This window comes from Botrytis fragariae, assembly GCF_013461495.1.
Source record: "Botrytis fragariae strain BVB16 chromosome Unknown tig00000101, whole genome shotgun sequence".
Classification (NCBI taxonomy): domain Eukaryota; kingdom Fungi; phylum Ascomycota; class Leotiomycetes; order Helotiales; family Sclerotiniaceae; genus Botrytis; species Botrytis fragariae.
In genome coordinates, this window is record NW_023500996.1 from 546535 (window position 1) to 564014 (window position 17480).

A 17480-nucleotide genomic window follows, 5' to 3' on the forward strand; every position below is an offset into this window, starting at 1 on the left:
AGGAGGTGGGGGGAAATTGTGTGTGAAATTACACGAATTAGTAATTAAAAAATTTCAATCTTTATCTTTATAATGCCGCAAGTCTGGATTATGCTGTTGTAATTCTCCTTCCTCAATAGGCAACACTAAGGAACACATTCGTCCAGTCTCCAAAGATCAGTGTGTTTGATGGCTTGACTCGAACTTCGCGATGTGCAGAACACTGGTAGATGTTTGAAAATGATCAAGGTGTTTCAATGTTTCAATTCATATGAACCATAGTTCATAAATATCCTATCCTATGGGCGTTGGCACGCCAGTATCTCAGTTCTTTTCCAACAGAGTAGTACAACAAGTATGCCTATTCAATATGAACATTAGTCAATGGTCTCGAAATCCACTTTGAAGAATAATCCATCAATGTCACAATTCAATATGAATAATAAATAGGCCATGGATGTTTTCAGTGGTTGCGATACCTCAAGTTCTTCCCTCATTTCGAAAAGGTTCATTACATAGACAGAATATTAAAGAACATCTTATTGTCTGGTTGGAATGAAGTTATTCAAGATCTGAAATCGACTTGTGAAACTTTCAAACCTCCAGCACGTATTTGAATGCAATCAACAGATTTCATTGCTATGGAGCTTGCGCTTCTTAAAGAGACTACTATGACGTAGAAACCGATAAGCTGACGCTTCAATTTTCTGAATCATTATCGGAATCCCTCTCTTCAGGCGTGTTCGATTCCTTCTTTCTTTTTCCATTCTCTCGTAGAGCTTTGAGCCTTTGGACTAGTAGCTTCATAGGACGAGCTGCATCTGGCGGATGTATGAGCACGTTTAGGCGCTCCTTGTATTTGTCATCCGAGTCCTGCATCGCTGCTGATGACGGAGTGAGTTGAAACACCATAAATTCTATATTGTGTTAGTGAAAATCGAGTTTGCTCAGGATATAAGGACGTGCCCCAAACTGCTGTGATAATATCTGCCAAATTATATATAATAAGTTGTAAGAGACAAGATATGATGAAGAGCGGTAGAAATATGATACCAAGGAATACGTGTATCAGAGTTAGAAATGTAGGTTTTCTGGATTTCAAGCTGTTTGATGCCAGTAAGACACGTCGGGCAGGGAGCTCAATACTAAAATAGTGAACCCAAAACAAGAGAGTCCAAGTCTCAATCCTTGAAGGTATTTTGCGCTGTTTGTGATGAGAATTTGTTTTACGCTTGGCTCGATCATGGTTTTCGTCAGCTCCTTCATCGCCAGCCTCTTCATCATCAGCTCCTTCATCATCAGCTCCCTCATCGTCAGCTTCTTCAACGGCAGCTCCTTCAACGTCCTGAGAGGTGTTTCTCCGCATCTTCTTGTCGTAGACTATAAAACTCCGTTCCATTTTCGCTTGGGAATGTCTGTGATACACCGAGAACAGGTCATCCACGATCTTAGCTAGTTGTTTAGCGTTGAGTAAAGCGAGTACCGTTAGGAAGAGAGCGACAACAGCACACGCTGCCATGCTGCCAAGTACCTTCCCATCCGGCGCACCGCTCATGCTGAAAATACCTGTTGCAAACCCTAGAGGCAGGAAAACGACAGTGACATAAGTGAAGAATCGAATATTCTCGGATCCTTGGAGGCTCAAGTCATTGCGAATCTTTAGTGATTTGGCGTGTCAGTAGTTGTTCTCAAAGAGCTCTGATATTTGAAGATGAAATATGACAAATACCAGATTCAGAGGAGAGTAAAAAAACTGCTCTTACTTGGTCCTGGCTATTTACGATAGTTTCCCTCAGAGTTTTGATATTTCTATATGCAACATGTAGATCCATAACTCGCCTTTTTGTAGAGCCTTTGGATTTGTTGATCATACCGCGGTATTTCATCTCGTCGTTCCGCGTCCAGCGAGGTTCTTCCCCTTTCCGGTCATCCTCCCTCTTCTCCCATTTCCCGATAACTCCAATTGCAGATTCGAGCTCCTCCTCAATAACATGTAAAATGTGTTGATACTTGTTCCACAAGACACTCGAAGTAAAATAATCCTCACTACTTAAAATGGAAGATGATAAAGCGCTTTGTTTCATTCCCAACTCCTCTCTAATTGAGTAAGATATTTCTTGGGTGCATCGGACGATCTGTTCTATCATCCGATCAAAGAACAGGAGCTCGAGTACTTTTCTTTGTCTGTAGGCTTTATTGTTTGATTCTATGAATAAGGGTTGGTGGCCTTTGCCTGGATAATAGTCAAAACGGTCCTCTCTGTACAAACCTGGAACATTCTCTAAAAAATAACCAGTCCAATATCGATCAAAAATATCGCCATCAAATCGGAAGCCCATGGAACAAAGAGCGATCTTCTTTTTTTGCCCAGTACCCGGGAACTCTTCTGCAGATGAAGTAGCCATTCCTTCAGCATGATTGGGATCTGAATTGATGAGTGAATAAAAACTCAGATGGAACTCAGTCTCCCATGCATTTTCTACAAGAGCTGTATCTTCAAAGAAATAACTTTCATTTTTCACATGTCGATCAAAAAACAAAGAGATCGATATCTGATGGGTTTCAGGGGTGGCTAAGTAGCACAAAGGAGCTTGAAACTCACGAACCAGAGGCATCCAGATCAAGCGTTTCTTGGCTAGCTCTCGAGTACGGGGTTTCTTGAGCGCTTGCCAAAACTCCAAGTTGTCATCGTTTGGATAGACTCCGTAATCTCGCTCGCCCAATCTTCCAGAATGTTTCGTTTGTTGGATATCAACAATAAAGCAGGAATTACCCCTTTTCCATACATCAGAAAGATTCCCATGAAAATGGTTAATTTCTTTTTTGACGATACCACTAATTTCCGAATAATTCGCGCTCAGTTGCGCCGACGCTAAGGCTTCTTTTAAATCGATTTTAGTATTTCTCGAAAATATGGAGGGATAATTGTATAGCCATTCATCATCACGGTCTACAATATTTGTTATATCAACCAAGTCATTGAAAGGTGTAGTTTTCTTCATGGTAAGATTTGCTCGAGCTCTCATAGCATCTACGACTTTTGCTGGTTGGTTTTGTTCATTTGCCGGTATCGAGACTAGAGTTATGTCGAAGATACTCTGACGTTGCTGAAGCTTTGTTTGTTGAGAATTACCAAGATCAGTCGTCGGTTTTACAGTGGCTGAGGGGTCCGAAGTGGTTATCTCAGACAGCTGCGTCTCATGAAGACTGTAAATTTGGGTAGCGTATCGAAGAAGAATATAGGGTATCTCAAAACTGGCGTGATAATAGGAGTCTGCATCTTCCTCGTATTCGAATAAAACCCGCTTCTTTGTGTCCTTGTCTAGCAGCCCTGCAACAAACCCGTTGGAACTAAAGCTTCCGAAAAGGACCTCCATAGATGATTGGGCCAATTCCAATGACGGCTTTGCATTGATTTTGTACCCACAAGTACCCACGATAATGGCTAAAGCATAGCGAAGTGTATTATCCCACCCAGATTCTTCACTATCCACATGATGTGATTGAGAGTCAATGGTGTTTTTTAACAGCTCTATAAATTGCGTCCCTTTCCATTCCATTTGGTTGGTGTTGTAGAAGAGCGCGGTATCTCGCGCATGAAACAAGAACCTAGATTCCTGCATGGATCTCGTGACAGCTAACATTCTCTTGTTGGATTGATAATTTTGATTGTGGACGGCGAATCGTTGTACAACTTCTTTTTGTACGTTTGCGTAAGAGTACTTCTTCTCTAAAGGTAACCTAGGTCGCCTCTCTGGTGCACTAGTCGCATGTTCTTGGACACCTCTTTCGGTATGTTTGGAAAAGATCATGAGTTCGGCTAGCTTAAGAGCCTTGATAACCCAGACATGGTCATCTAAGCGGAAGATACGGAGATCCTCGCCTTGATATCTAGGCCATACAAACTTGCCTCTCTCGTCGAGCTTATCTAGATGCGTTATCCAATTTCCATAAACCCGCCTGACAACTTTGCGAGCCAGCTGCCACTCGTTGTTGCCAGAGTCTTTACTGTAATGTTCGGCAAATTCTCCTGCCTTGATGATTTGGAATGCTGTATCTGTAAGATTATTCCTTGTCCACTCATTAGCGTGTCTCGATCTTCCATTCGCCGATATTCTTTTCCCATTAGCCATGTAGCCAAGCTCGAAGAGACGACCTTCTGACAGCTCTACATCATTTAACCATATCAAATGTCCTTCGCATACTTTTTTTATTCTATCTCGAAGTGATGAAACGTATGTTTCATTAGGCGACTCGATTGATCGTAGATAGGAGTCTACTTGGAGAAGGAACAGAAACGCAAAGCTAAAAGTTCAACCATTAATCTATAGAAACTGAGTGAATTCCTTGCAAAAAGAAAACTCACAGACTAGATGAAGTACAGATCCGATGAGCTGATATATCCCCACACGTCAAGGCTACAGCACACGTATTATTGCTACCCTGGTAAGAGGGAATGGGAATCGCGCAAACGGTGAGAAGGTGTTCCAGATGCCTTTGGAAGATGAAGTCAAGGTTACTCTTGATCTTATCCCACGCCATAGTTTCACTAGCAGAGACATTGGGTATGGAATCTCCAAGGCTAAAAAGTGGTATCGTACGATATTGCGTCGATATGAACTCTTTTAACAACAGATTATCGACATTCGCTTTATCCGCCTCCACCAAAAACTGTTTCCAATCATTTGAAACCCCCGATGTTGAATATACCAACTTATATGCAACAACAACTTCTTTGGTTTGTTTAATTTCGACGGTTAAATTCCGTTCCTCGTTGGAGTGAAATTTCATGGCAACACCGTCAATGAATACAGACACGATCACTCCAAGAGAATTATCCATTGGCCTAGTTTCTCCAATGTTAGTTGAGTCATCTTTCGATAATTCATGCAAGTATATCCAGCTATAACTTTCCGGTCCCAAGAAGTGGTGGTCGTCAATTGCACCTGAAGGAAGGTTGGACCTGTCCCAGGTCTGATACTGAACATCCCGAATGAACATATCTTTCGAAAACACAATTTTCGTTGAGATTTCTTCAGTGTCGAGATTAGTGAAGCGCCACTGCTGTAAAACGACTCCATCATGCACCATCCATTGATTGACAACTTTGGCCTTTTCGCTCTCGTATTCATACCGCGGCCACCTACAGTGTACATATTTCCGGACTAAATCATCTTCTACAATCAGACCTGGGAAATATACACCGTACGTCATACCAGCTCGATTGCGGGCTCGGGACATATCATTCAGTTTATTCGCTCTATCCGAAGGGTAGTAGGGCACCCAGATACATGTATGGTCTACAGAGAACATGCCAGACTGTCCCCGGCCAAGATAAGTGCTGAATTGCATGAGTTGTCCAAACGCATTCACAGTTGCTGTTGTTCCTCCATCCCCGAATGACGAGTAGCACTCATGGTCCGGATGTGACTCCCACATACTGCATTGTTCGTCCCCTGGTTCGTAAATTAATGGACCATGGGTACCCTCAACTGGAGTGCCTTAAATCGATGTTCAGTATAGATGAGATAAATGGGGTGATAACTGACGATGAGTGTATTTCCTGAATTCAGCATCTTCTGGGTCTGGTAGCCCCGTGATCCAAAAGTCCTTAGGCGTAATTTTCTTCTCATCATTTCCCCCATGAGCGGTTTCCTCATCATCACTTTCTTCATCAACACTTTCCTCGCCAATCATATCCTCTTCTTGAGATTCTCCTTGTGACTTTACAGCCTCTTCATGTTCTTCTCCACTTCCCGCTGGCAATTCTCGTACTTCGTCCTCGCGATCCATCATGAAACAAAGCTGGAGTTTTCTGATACCAAAATACGACGACAAAAGAGAGAATGGAGCAAAGAAAAGAGCCGCAAAATTAACTTGGCGGTTTTCCTTCGCCCCATGCCGCCGAGCTGAAAACCTATTATTACCAGCATAAGAATAGTTGGCGAGGTTGATTAAAATACCACGCAGCATGGAGATATAACAAGGTATAGGCATCACGCTAACGTAACCCAGAACATCAATTGGTTCTCAGTATGGAGATAAATTACTGAAATAGTCAGGTCCAATATATGCATGCACGGGGCAATACGTACTTCATCCGATTCTAGCAAGAGCTGCGAGGACATTCCATAAACGATTGCATGCAGCGCTGCAGTCAGAAAATAAACAGTATAAGATATTATTTACTTGCTGTGGTTCTCAATGTGTGCCGCATACCAAGTTTTCACACATCCTTGGGGTGAAAATGGGACATCAAACCACCAAAATCAAAGAATCTTCAAACGCACCTCTATTTCGATCTTATATTTCGAGGGCAACTCAGTAAAAGATATAACAAGATTCATGATTTCTATCAATCACTACCTAGGCAATTTTTAGATTTTCATATTCGGATTTCGAAGGAAAATATTGAATTATTAATTATTAATTCAAGTTTGATTGAGCAATCTGATTTAATGTTCCGTTTATTTCGTGCACATTGAGATACTTAAGCCTACTCTCAACATCCCAATCAAATCACCTTCATCAGACCCCCCAAACTTCCAAAAAAGAATACATTTTGATCTGCGATTTTATTCGCCCATCACGATAACCTACCTATACTCTCAAAATACTCTACAGCCACACTAGCGGCCTGGCCGAGCCAAGTTTCTATGATATAAGATGGCAGCAAATTCGAAGAATGAAAGTAACCTGTTCATGATTCATGCACATCTTACCCTATATTCACACCTCACACCATCACACTATTCCTCACTTACGGATCCGTTTAAGACTTTAATTATCTATCATACAGCATATAAAACACACCCTACCCAAGCTACCCAGTTTTTACTACCTAAAAAATAGAAGCGAGAGAGACTACTAGATACCTTAGTAAGTCCAATGCCTCACTCCGCTTGTAGAATCCATGCCAGCTTTCGCAAAATGAATCCTTGACAGCCACGTGGTTGAAGAAATTCAAGCTCTTTGAGATTTACCAAAGGAACGAAAAAATAAAAAACTGAAAAGAGAATGTCGTTACGAAACCCATTCCCAAACTCCTCCCATATCCAGCCCCATCTTTGAAAAAACAAATGCCTTCTGAAATTAATCAGCCATATCTACTTCGTTATCCACGGCTGCTGTGGCCGTCGTCGCAGTAGGTGCTGCTGATGTAGCTCCAGAAACGATATTGCCACTGCCAGCAGCCTGTGTTGAGGGAAGAACGCCCTCATTGACCCATTTTCTAAATTCTTGGTTGATCCTGCTAACTTCTTCGTGGCTCTTTTCCTTCATCCATCGATTATTCATTCCAAATTTCTCATGAAACCTTTGATTTCTTGATTCTTCAACCTTCTTCAATCTTTGTCTAGTCTCACCTTCTTCACCACCGCCTAGAGCTTTATCGGCATAAATGAAGTATTCCACGCCGGGTTCCTTGTAGATGATCTTGTAACTATTGACGCAGATTCTGAGTGTTAGATCCTCGCCCCAAACGAGAGGTTTACGTTGATTAGAACCATCTTCAGAATCTGTATCTCCTGATGGTAAATTGCGGGTAAGGAGGCTCTTGCGAAGAAGTCTACGGGGCACGCCTTCGGTCGGTTCAATGCGGACATAAGAAGATGTATAATATTGCCAACGCTCTTTTCGTTGCATTATATCAAGATCAAATGTGGTTTCGTCTCGATGGACCCACTGTGATGTCGCTTCATTCTTTTTGGGGTACTAATATTCTGTTAGTAGATACTTGTAAAATGGAACCAAAAATTGCTTACCCATCTGATCAAAAACAATTCCGAGTCTTTGATGTATTTATCGGCTTGTTTCCGTAAATTAATCTCAATATTATACGATGTTTCTTTCGACTCTCTATTGCGCAAAAATTGTTCAATGAGATCCGGAGTCTTCTCCTTGGCATCAGGAGATGAGCAGGTGGAGCCAAGGCGACAAAGAGTCTTTAGAAGGTCGGTTATGGTGTAGATCTTCCATCCCGTCTGCAAGTAGTAACGTCGGAGGTAGTCTTGGTATTTGGTGTCGTCATATTCGCTCTTGATAAATTTTTCGACAATGCTCAGGACTTTTGAAAAGCAAGACTCGCCATCTTCGATACTAGTAAAATCATCGGTCCTGTCGCTTAGCAAACCAATTTGTTTTGCAGGTTTGCCACTCTTTGCACGTTCCATTTCTGCTTTTGCAGAGCTCTCTGCATCCTTAATGTCCTTGAGTCTTTGATAAAGAGTTTGGAAAACGCTGAAGAATACAAAAATGGTTTGGTTGCAGTACAGATTATACCAATCACGTTGAAATGGTTGATCCGCTTTCATTTCCAAATCGTCGGATTCAAGAGGTTTTGTTCCTTGGACAGCAACTGCACCTGGCACAGCAGCCCAACGCTCGTTAGTGACTTCGGTGATAGCTCTGTCATCAGCTGCTTCGTTGACTTCTTCATCCATGTTAGAATCAACATCCGGTGTAGATTCTTTACTGCCAGTAGCGCTGTCTTCCTTCTGTCCCCGACCTCTTGTGCCATTGCGACCTTTATCAAGCACTCCTCGTCGTAGGTCTGCTTTCTTTCCATTGACTGGTCGCCTGCCTCGGCCATTAGAAAGCTCAGCCGGAGCAATATCTTCGTAATCATCATCAGGAGTTCCACGATCAATGTCAGCAGTGTGAAGTGCAACAAGATCCTCAGGTAAGTCAAAGAATGTAGATACAAACTTCTCAAAGAAGTCCGAAATGCGTCGACGCTCGGAACTACTGTGTTGGCTTGCATTGCAGGCATAGACAATCATAATATGTAAAAGCTGGCAGATGACCTCTTGATCGGCAAATTGGTAGGAGTACTGATATTTTGGCGTGGGGCCTCTCGAGCTTCTAAGGCGTCGCTGTTCTTCGTGTTTGGTCTTGATAGAATCCACTAAATGCTTTGCAGCAAAATGTTTTTTGTCGGCTTGCTTGACGTGAATGCCCATGTGATCAAGACTTTTCAGGTACATAACACCACCTTGTGCACCCCAGACAGGATTCCATTCACGCTGATACTTAGATTAGCAATGCAACATTGCTGGAATATAGGATACTTACTCTAGTAAAGGTCCATTCTTCATCCTTCTGCTTGAGTCGTGCTAAGATTACAGGTAACACAGCGCAAGGATCTTGAATTAGATCGGTAACGACTTGTGGACCTTTCTCTGCACCGTAAATCTTTTTCAATACACGCTTGTAAATCGCTTGGTTTGGACCAGCAGTGTTGGGCATGCGGAAATTCTGTCTCTCAGCTGGATCCATGGCAACGATCTGCTGTGCGATGGGTTCAAGAAGTTGTATTACTTTGGCGTTACATTCAATGTTGAAATCGTAATCGTGACGTTCTTCTTCGATGCGGTGAAGACCTTCCTCGAAAATGTTCTTTCGATGAGCTACGAAACCTGAATCTTCTGATGCCCATGTAGGATGCGAAGCCCAGTCATCGTTAAGAACGGCTTGGCACATCTCATCTCGACCACTACAAGGCTTCAACCGTTCCTGTCATTGGTATTAGCAAAGGGCTCTGGTCTGACAAACATATTCAATCTCCGGGAAATGATGAATGAATATTTTGAAGCTAGAAGTGTAGGGGAGGAGGGAAACTTGCTCTTTTCGGTAACAAGCGATAACTTGGCCCCAAGCCTCGACAATTACTCAATGCAACTCTTCCTGTCGGAGCCTTTGGGCGATTGTCGATGATCTCGTCGACTCCTTCATAATTAACAAAGGCTTTAAACCAATTCATCAAATCCGCACTTCCACCAATAAAATTGTGAACTTTGAATACGAGGACGTTTCGATCTATCAAGTCTTGTGAGAAAAGATTACAGAGCTTCAAAAACTCATTCATAGTGGACTTATTGCCAATATATTTCTTCACGCGATCGAAGAAAGCCAATTCTTCAGAACTCGCGGCAGACATCGATGCAGGAGGAAGTGGTTCGGGTACGATTGGCGTTAAGGTCGGAGATACCGCAGCTGCGTCAGCAGCTTGTGGTTTACTGTTATGATGGGTTTTCGATCGCTATACAAATCAAAGTATTAAGTAAATATCTCCAAAAATAATGGGCTTTTAATAGAATAGCTTGAAGCCTAAATTACCTTGTTGGGTTGCTGTTGACCAGCGCCACGAACAGAGCCTTCTCCTCCATTACCCATTTGCGAATTGGTTCCTTGAGTGAGAGGCTTGCGCTTTTTTTCTGTTTTGCCATTAGTAGATACAGGGATGGGAAAGTTTCCCATAATTGGGAGTTTGGGATCTCCTGTAGGACCTCTATTTCCAAGTTGAACACTTTGAGAAGAATCTGGCATTGCCGTTGCTTCCTCCGCCGCCTCCTTAGCAGCTTTTGCTTGTGCAGCTGATTCGGGAAGAAATTGTTTGAAATCTTCAAGAAGATCTGGCGCCGTACCAAACAAGGTAGTTACTTGACTATAAACGTCCTGAATAGGTTTAGATTCGCGTTGGTATGTTTGGAGAATTTCGAGAAACTGTTTATAAATTTCAGGTTTGTCTTGGAAACGGTTCTAGAGTAAACGATCAGTAAATTTTCAAAGACGATTGGTAGAATGATTATTAATTCATACCTTAATTTTGTTAACATAGCTTATTGCATGATTAAATTCAACCGGGCCACGCTTTTCCATGCCCGCTTGCGCACTGGAACCGTTCAGATTACCAGAGCTACCGCCCGGTGTTGGGGTTTGCGTGTTTCTCGGTGGTTGACCTAAAGTTGCACTGACAGCGTTAGTCAATTGAGAAACACCTCGCTGTTGTTGTTGATGAGCTGCGGCCGCGGCTGCTGCTGCTGCTGCTTGCGCTTGCGTTTGTGCGTCGTATGGTCCAACTTGCGCTTGATTGTGACCATAAGGAACCGTGGCATTCTGATGAGGTGGACTAAACACGGCTTCTGGACTTTCGATGCTATGCTGGGGTTGTTGCTGCCAATTTCCTGGGCGTTGAGGATTGTAAAAGCCGTTTGCGCCGCTGCCGTGGCTAACTACAGTTTCGCCAAGTACACGACCAGCTCCAGGGATTGATTGAACAGTTGTTCCCATTGGAGTCGTGACTCTGATTGTATTTGGATTGTTGTCGGCACCGCACTCAATCCTGTATCCAGGCGGTAGAAATGTATTGAAGCCTTGAATCAAATTTGGATGACCTGCAAAGAGTTCGGAAACCCGATTGATAACACCGGGAGTATCGATTCTAAAAGTGAACTAAGAGTTAGAATGTGGATAGGACATGCTGTCGCAACAAAATCTGATGTGCAAGGCTGATAAAGTAAATATAGCTTACGCTTGACTTTTGAAGTCTTTCATGATATCGAGAAACCGATTATAAACGTCAGGTTGATCTGAAAACTGAACTTTGACTTGGTCGAGATAACTAAGAGCATCCTACAAGGAATTAGACTTGCGTGATAGCTTGGATATACCCAAACACTCATGGGTAACAAAGACAATTTTCGCTGGAAACTTACATTAAGAATTGGCTGTTGGCCAACTTGTGTCAGACCAGCTGGCCCAGGCATTTGATGACCAGGTGTAACAGGTGTGAAAGGCATCAACCTTGCGGCTGCTACTTCCTGTTGAGTCGTCTCTCGTGGAACTAGTTGTGGCCTGCCAAAGCCAACATCTGGTACTCCAAGTGGCACATTTGACTGGGGGCCACCTGAGCCACGGCTGAAGATAGGCTCGGAGCCAAATATGGATTGCTGAAGGGGTTGCTGCGCGGAGTTTTGAGCATGATGTTGCAAAGTGCGTGCTGCATCATTATGGAGCGGTCCTCCAAAGGCGTTCACAGGTCCGCTTGGAGCTCCTAATGGAGTACCATGGGTAGCAAGAATCCCTCCTGGACTATGCATTGCTGTAGTTGCCCGGTTCGCAACAGGTTGGTGCAAGGGAATGCTACCGGTATTGCTCTGATGAGGAGGTGCTGGTTGATATTGTTGTTCTCTGTGTTGCCGATCTCTTTCTTGCCTCTCAAGCTCGCGCTCGCGCTGCGCCGTGATCTCTTCCTGTTTATGCTGTAAAGCACGTTGTCTGAGTTGTTCTTCCATATCTCGATCTCGATCAAAATTTGGAGGTCCGTTATGCGGTTGATTATTCATAACGTTTTGTTTCTAGTTGGCTGATTTGATTCTCGATTGATTCTCTCGATAAGCTAACTTTGAAAAGTATTGGATGTTAGCTCATTCATAAATGAGGAGTTTTGACATGTTATATCACCAGCCCTAATTCTGATCATGAATGCGAAGTGAATCTTGACTCAACAAAGATTGAGGAGGTACTGACCAAGTAGCTTGCAAGTACGCGCAAGGCTTTATGCTCCGGCGCAATGGAGTGAAAACCACTAATGCCGTTCCATAGAAGTGAATCTAATTTCCAGTATGATTCAGAGATATATCTCTATTGCAATAACTCACTGTCTCTCTAAATTCATCAATCAAAACGAATAGCAAGCGAGATGTCGGCACTGAGTTATGAGAATTTCCAAATGATCGCAATGATGATTTCCCTTAGCGTGCCGGCGATTACCGCTAACAATGCTTCAAGGCTGAGTAAAACTAGGTAGGGAAGGCGAGGCTGTCAATTGTTAATTAGATAGGCCCACTGATATTTGACATATCATATGTATTCACTGAAGCACATTCCATTCTCAATGACATTGCCAGATCAAGCTATTATGGAGACACTATTGATCGATTCGATATTTCCATGTTCTTTGACAATTTTCAGGGTGCGAATGATGTAATCATTATTATGTAACGCACGTTGGACATTTCGAAGACGAAATATTTATTATTATTATCATGATATGCGACGTCAAGGGCAAAACCCCCTATATATGTGTCCAGGCCACCAGGTCGAATTCACTAACACTTTGAATTCCCAACTCCAAGTAACGCAAATCTCTGCAATTAATGTACAAGCAGTTTCTATGCATAGTTTCTCACATTCTTCAATATCCAGACTTGCCCGTTGTGAACATCACCTGCCATGCTTGAGACCTCAATATTTCCAGGTTGCAACTACGAAAGAGGTCAGCAAGTATAGACAACATATTTCACAATCAAACTCACTCGTTTCACTCCGTCTTTATTCTCCCACCAGACCTCATCTCCAACTAAAGTCTTTATTTTCTCCCCTTCCTTCCATGGACTCGCAGGAACGATGTGAGCTTCCACAAATCTCCGCAGATTCTTATGGGCCCTCTCTTCTCCATCTTCACCCTCATATGCATTGGCTCCAAGCTTATCATAATCTTCTGGGTCTTCCCATGGCTTTCGAGGCAGAGCCATGATACAACTGTTGACTGGGGCAAGAATAGTTGTATTTTGACCACTATCAGCAAATCGCTGACTTATAGGCGCTATATCTCTTGTAAATCCTGCGAATATATTGATGCTTCGATCCCTGCCTAGAACATCTGATAGAATAATTGTATCACCTCCCCCGATGGGATCAGAAGACGGTTCTGATTTAGGAGGCATCGCGGGACCAAGATTGTTGTCTGACAGAGGTCTTTGAATATCTTTACCTGAAATCGTAGCAGCAAAGAATACTGTCAGAAGAAATAATATTGAGGACGTGTATTTCATCTTATTATTATTGTTAATGATGGGTTTCGTTATTTTACCCAAATCTTGATATCTTGATATCGAAATGCGGGATGACGAATTAAGATAGATTGTCTCCGCCCGCTTCATCAGCCCACATCAACTAGCAGATTAAACACGTGATCAGGTACCTTTCTTCGATTCCAACCAGTATCACACGGCAGCAGAGGAATATTATTATAGCTACTCCTATCAATTTGTATCGTCGGAGTTCACAAGAGCCAGTAAAGTCTAGGTAGTCTATAAAGTAACTTTGAAAGTAAGGCCTCAGTACTCTGAAACTCCAGGAAGTTGGGGGGGTAAAAATGTCCAGACCACACCGAGTTTCTACAAAATAGCCTAACTCGCCTAGATAGATTTGAATGGAATATCTGAAGCATATGGTGCCACTGAGACGATCTTATAGAAGTTACGATTAGCTTTGCGTATGGTTAATACCAAGTACGGGTACGCATATCTACATCGATTGAGTTGGAACTGTCAAGTAAAGTAAATAACAACCTGCACCTCTTTGACTGTCCCCCTTTTATACTGAATGTACGTACTCGGCTCAGTCAACTACTCGGGTATCCTCAAACCTAGCACCATCCAACCTCTTTCACATGTTAGTGACCCTTTCGATCATATTTTATCGATATTCCTGCTGAAAGGAATAGAGTGACCTGAGATCAAATCATCTGATGCATTGAAAACCTGGAGTAACCTTAGCATTGATTTTGTGGGGCTTAGCTCCTACCGGCTTTCACATGCTCGATACCCGCCTCTTCTCTTTGTATTATTGTAATTCTGACTCGTGATATGGTTACAGGCCGATTTCAAACAATGTCTGAGTATCCGAGTGTCACCAACGTTATGAGAACGAACATGTTTATCTAAACTTCATAAAATAATGTTGCTGTTTTCATTTTTGACTGCGGACTTTACATTAGACAACTTCAAGTTCAAACTATATTGAACCCCATCAAATTATTGTATCAACATCGTTTCCGGAAATTTTGACCGTTCAAACCCCATAAATTTTCCCCAGTTCCGTATGCTGACATAAACATTCGAGTGAGCTTGAGCGAATCAGAAACTTATTTTTCTTGCTTAGCACCTTAGCTTCAAGCTAAAATTTGGACCCGTAATGCCTCGGCACCCATTCCAGCGGAGAGACGAGAGCGCTATTACATTTAACACAAAACCCCCAACAACCCATTCTCCAAGATTCTTTCTATTATTTATCCTCTAAACTTTCTTTCTCAAGATATTTGTTACCCTCTCATCATCTTCTCTACATACAATTCTAATTAAAATGGCACCTAGAGTAATTGTCGTTGGCGGTGGTCGTATGTTTGATTATCTTTGTCCTTTGAAAGTGTATTGAAGCTAATATTGACTGTAGTATCTGGCTTGAGTGCTGCACATACCATTTACCTGGCTGGTGGCAACGTCGTTGTTCTAGATAAACAAGGTAAGTTGAACTCGCGATAGTGTTTAATACACTTCACATTACTTTCGACCAAAGATCGGTCTGAATTGCCGAGACACGCTTTGCGCCACTCTTTCTTGTATTGACCATCAAACACATGCTGACTGCTACATATAGCCTTCTTTGGTGGAAACTCGACAAGTGAGTAAAACAATTCTTGATTCGCAAATGATTTGCTAATGTATAAATAGAGGCTACTTCCGGTATCAATGGAGCACTTACTCGAACTCAAGTCGACCAAAAGATTCAAGACAGTGTAAAGCAATTCTACGATGACACACTGAAATCGGCAAGAGATAAGGCAAGGCCGGATTTGATCAAGGTCTTGACATACAAGTCTGCTGCCGCTGTTGAATGGCTTCAAGATGTATTCGGATTAGATTTGACTCTCGTATCGCGACTAGGGTAAGCAAAGACTATATGGACATTAACTGTTCAAACATTTACTAATTAACTCAGTGGTCACTCACATCCAAGAACTCACCGTGGACACGATGCGAAATTCCCTGGTATGGCCATTACATATGCTTTAATGCAAAGGCTAGAGGAGCTCGCTGAAGCAGAACCCGAACGTGTACAAATCATCAAGAAGGCACGAGTTACAGGACTAAAAAAGGAAGGAAACAAGATTAGCGGTGTCAACTACGAATTCGGCGGAGAACCTTCATTTGTTGAAGGACCAGTCGTTTTGGCTACTGGTGGATACGCAGCAGATTTCACAGAAACATCTCTACTCAAGAAACACAGACCTGATACATATGACTTGGCATCTACCAACGGTGTCCACGCTACTGGTGATGGTCAAAAGATGGTCATGGCCATTGGTGGTAATGGAATCGATATGGATAAAGTTCAGGTACATCCAACAGGTCTTGTTGACCCTAAGGATCCGGGATCTAAGTGGAAGTTCTTGGCCGCTGAGGCTCTTCGCGGAGAGGGAGGTCTTCTATTGAATGGTGATGGTGATCGTTTCTGTGACGAACTTGGTCACAGAGATTACGTCTCCGGTGAGATGTGGAAAGAAAAGGACAAGGGAAAATTCCCAGTTCGTCTCATTCTCAACTCCAAGGCATCAAATGTTCTTGACTTCCACACACGTCATTACTCTGGCCGTGGTCTCATGAAGAAGATGACTGGTAAGGAATTGGCAAAGGAGATTGGTTGTACACCAGATCATCTTCAAGGAACCTTCAAGAAATACAACAAAATTGCCGAAGGTAAAGAGAAGGATCCATACGGCAAGAAGTTTTTCCACAATGGACCAGTTGATATCGATGATGACTTCCACGTTGCTGTCATGGAGCCTGTTCTTCATTTCACCATGGGTGGTATCGAGATTAACGCAGATGCGCAAATTCTTAACCAAGAAGGTAAGCCATTTGAAGGTCTCTATGCCTGTGGTGAATTGGCAGGAGGTGTTCATGGTGCCAATCGCCTTGGTGGATCATCTTTACTTGGCTGTGTTGTCTACGGACGTGTCGCAGGTGATTCTGCTAGCAATTACCTTTTCCAAAATGCTCTCAAGGGTAATCTTGGTCCTGCATCACGTCTTGGTCAAATTTCCCTTCACATTGATCCATCGCAACCTGGCAAGATCTCCGTTGAATGGGATAGCCAATCTTCTGGTAGTGGCGACAAAGTAGCTCAACAATCCCAAACATCAGCTGGTCCAGTCATGAAGAATGGAGCAGACTCATCTGATCCAGGGAAAGTTAGCAAGCCAACTAAACCATCCGAGTTCAAAATTCCAGAAAAGGAATTCACAATGGAGGAAGTAGCTAAACACAACAAGAAAGAAGATTTATGGGTTGTGGTTAAGGGTGTCGTTATGGATGTATCGGATTGGTTAGACGAACATCCAGGTGGACCACAAGCTCTTATGAACTTCATGGGTAGAGATGCTACTGAGGAATTTGAGATGCTTCATGATGATGAGGTCATTCCAAAGTATGCTGCTAGTCAGGTTATTGGAAGAGTTAAGGGTGTCACACCTACTTTGGAACTATGAGTTCAGTTGCAGAGGGTTGAGACTTGAGACTTGAGAAAATGACTTATTATGGGATGTATTACGGTGAATGGAGATATGGGTTTTCGGCTTAGGTTTTGGCTTGACGATGGGATGGATCATTATTCTCGTTTAAGAAATTGTATTGTATTGATATAAAGACAAGATGAGATGAGATGATACTTCTAATTTAACTGGAGAGTTTACATTCAAGTTGAATTTTGCATATTGTACTCCTGTAATTGCTTGCTCCCAGTCAACTCGTGACGTTAATACTCAATCCACTCTCGATTGACCGTCAAGAAATCAGTAGGTTTCATCCCAATCAAATCATTTGCATTTATAACGAAAGACGAGGATAGATCCACTTGAATGTGTGAACACATGCTAA

The 17480-nt window shown here is 42.6% G+C and overlaps 4 protein-coding genes across 4 annotated transcripts; 1 reads left to right on the forward strand and 3 right to left on the reverse strand.

Moving 5' to 3' along the window:
- Nucleotides 1-678: 678 nt before the first annotated feature.
- On the reverse strand, nucleotides 679-5775 carry Bfra_008802 (uncharacterized protein; the record flags this gene model as incomplete). The annotated part of the gene is made up of 5 exons (XM_037339159.1): nucleotides 679-896; nucleotides 1033-1636; nucleotides 1743-4284; nucleotides 4346-5480; nucleotides 5529-5775. The coding sequence occupies 5 exons, from the start codon at nucleotides 5773-5775 to the stop codon at nucleotides 679-681; spliced, it is 4746 nt and encodes a 1581-aa protein (XP_037190725.1).
- A 1296-nt stretch (nucleotides 5776-7071) lies between these two features.
- Nucleotides 7072-12104, reverse strand: Bfra_008803 (putative histone deacetylase complex protein; the record flags this gene model as incomplete). Its single annotated transcript, XM_037339160.1, has 8 exons — nucleotides 7072-7692; nucleotides 7743-9002; nucleotides 9052-9492; nucleotides 9602-10018; nucleotides 10096-10518; nucleotides 10579-11200; nucleotides 11291-11391; nucleotides 11475-12104. The coding sequence occupies 8 exons, from the start codon at nucleotides 12102-12104 to the stop codon at nucleotides 7072-7074; spliced, it is 4515 nt and encodes a 1504-aa protein (XP_037190726.1).
- Nucleotides 12105-12832: 728 nt separating this feature from the next.
- Nucleotides 12833-14324, reverse strand: Bfra_008804 (putative fas1 domain-containing protein; the record flags this gene model as incomplete). Its single annotated transcript, XM_037339161.1, has 3 exons — nucleotides 12833-13025; nucleotides 13077-13558; nucleotides 14276-14324. The coding sequence occupies 3 exons, from the start codon at nucleotides 14322-14324 to the stop codon at nucleotides 12933-12935; spliced, it is 624 nt and encodes a 207-aa protein (XP_037190727.1). The 3' UTR covers nucleotides 12833-12932.
- A 583-nt stretch (nucleotides 14325-14907) lies between these two features.
- Nucleotides 14908-17092, forward strand: Bfra_008805 (putative fumarate reductase protein; the record flags this gene model as incomplete). Its single annotated transcript, XM_037339162.1, has 5 exons — nucleotides 14908-14941; nucleotides 14998-15066; nucleotides 15202-15225; nucleotides 15276-15489; nucleotides 15544-17092. The coding sequence occupies 5 exons, from the start codon at nucleotides 14908-14910 to the stop codon at nucleotides 17090-17092; spliced, it is 1890 nt and encodes a 629-aa protein (XP_037190728.1).
- Nucleotides 17093-17480: the final 388 nt, after the last annotated feature.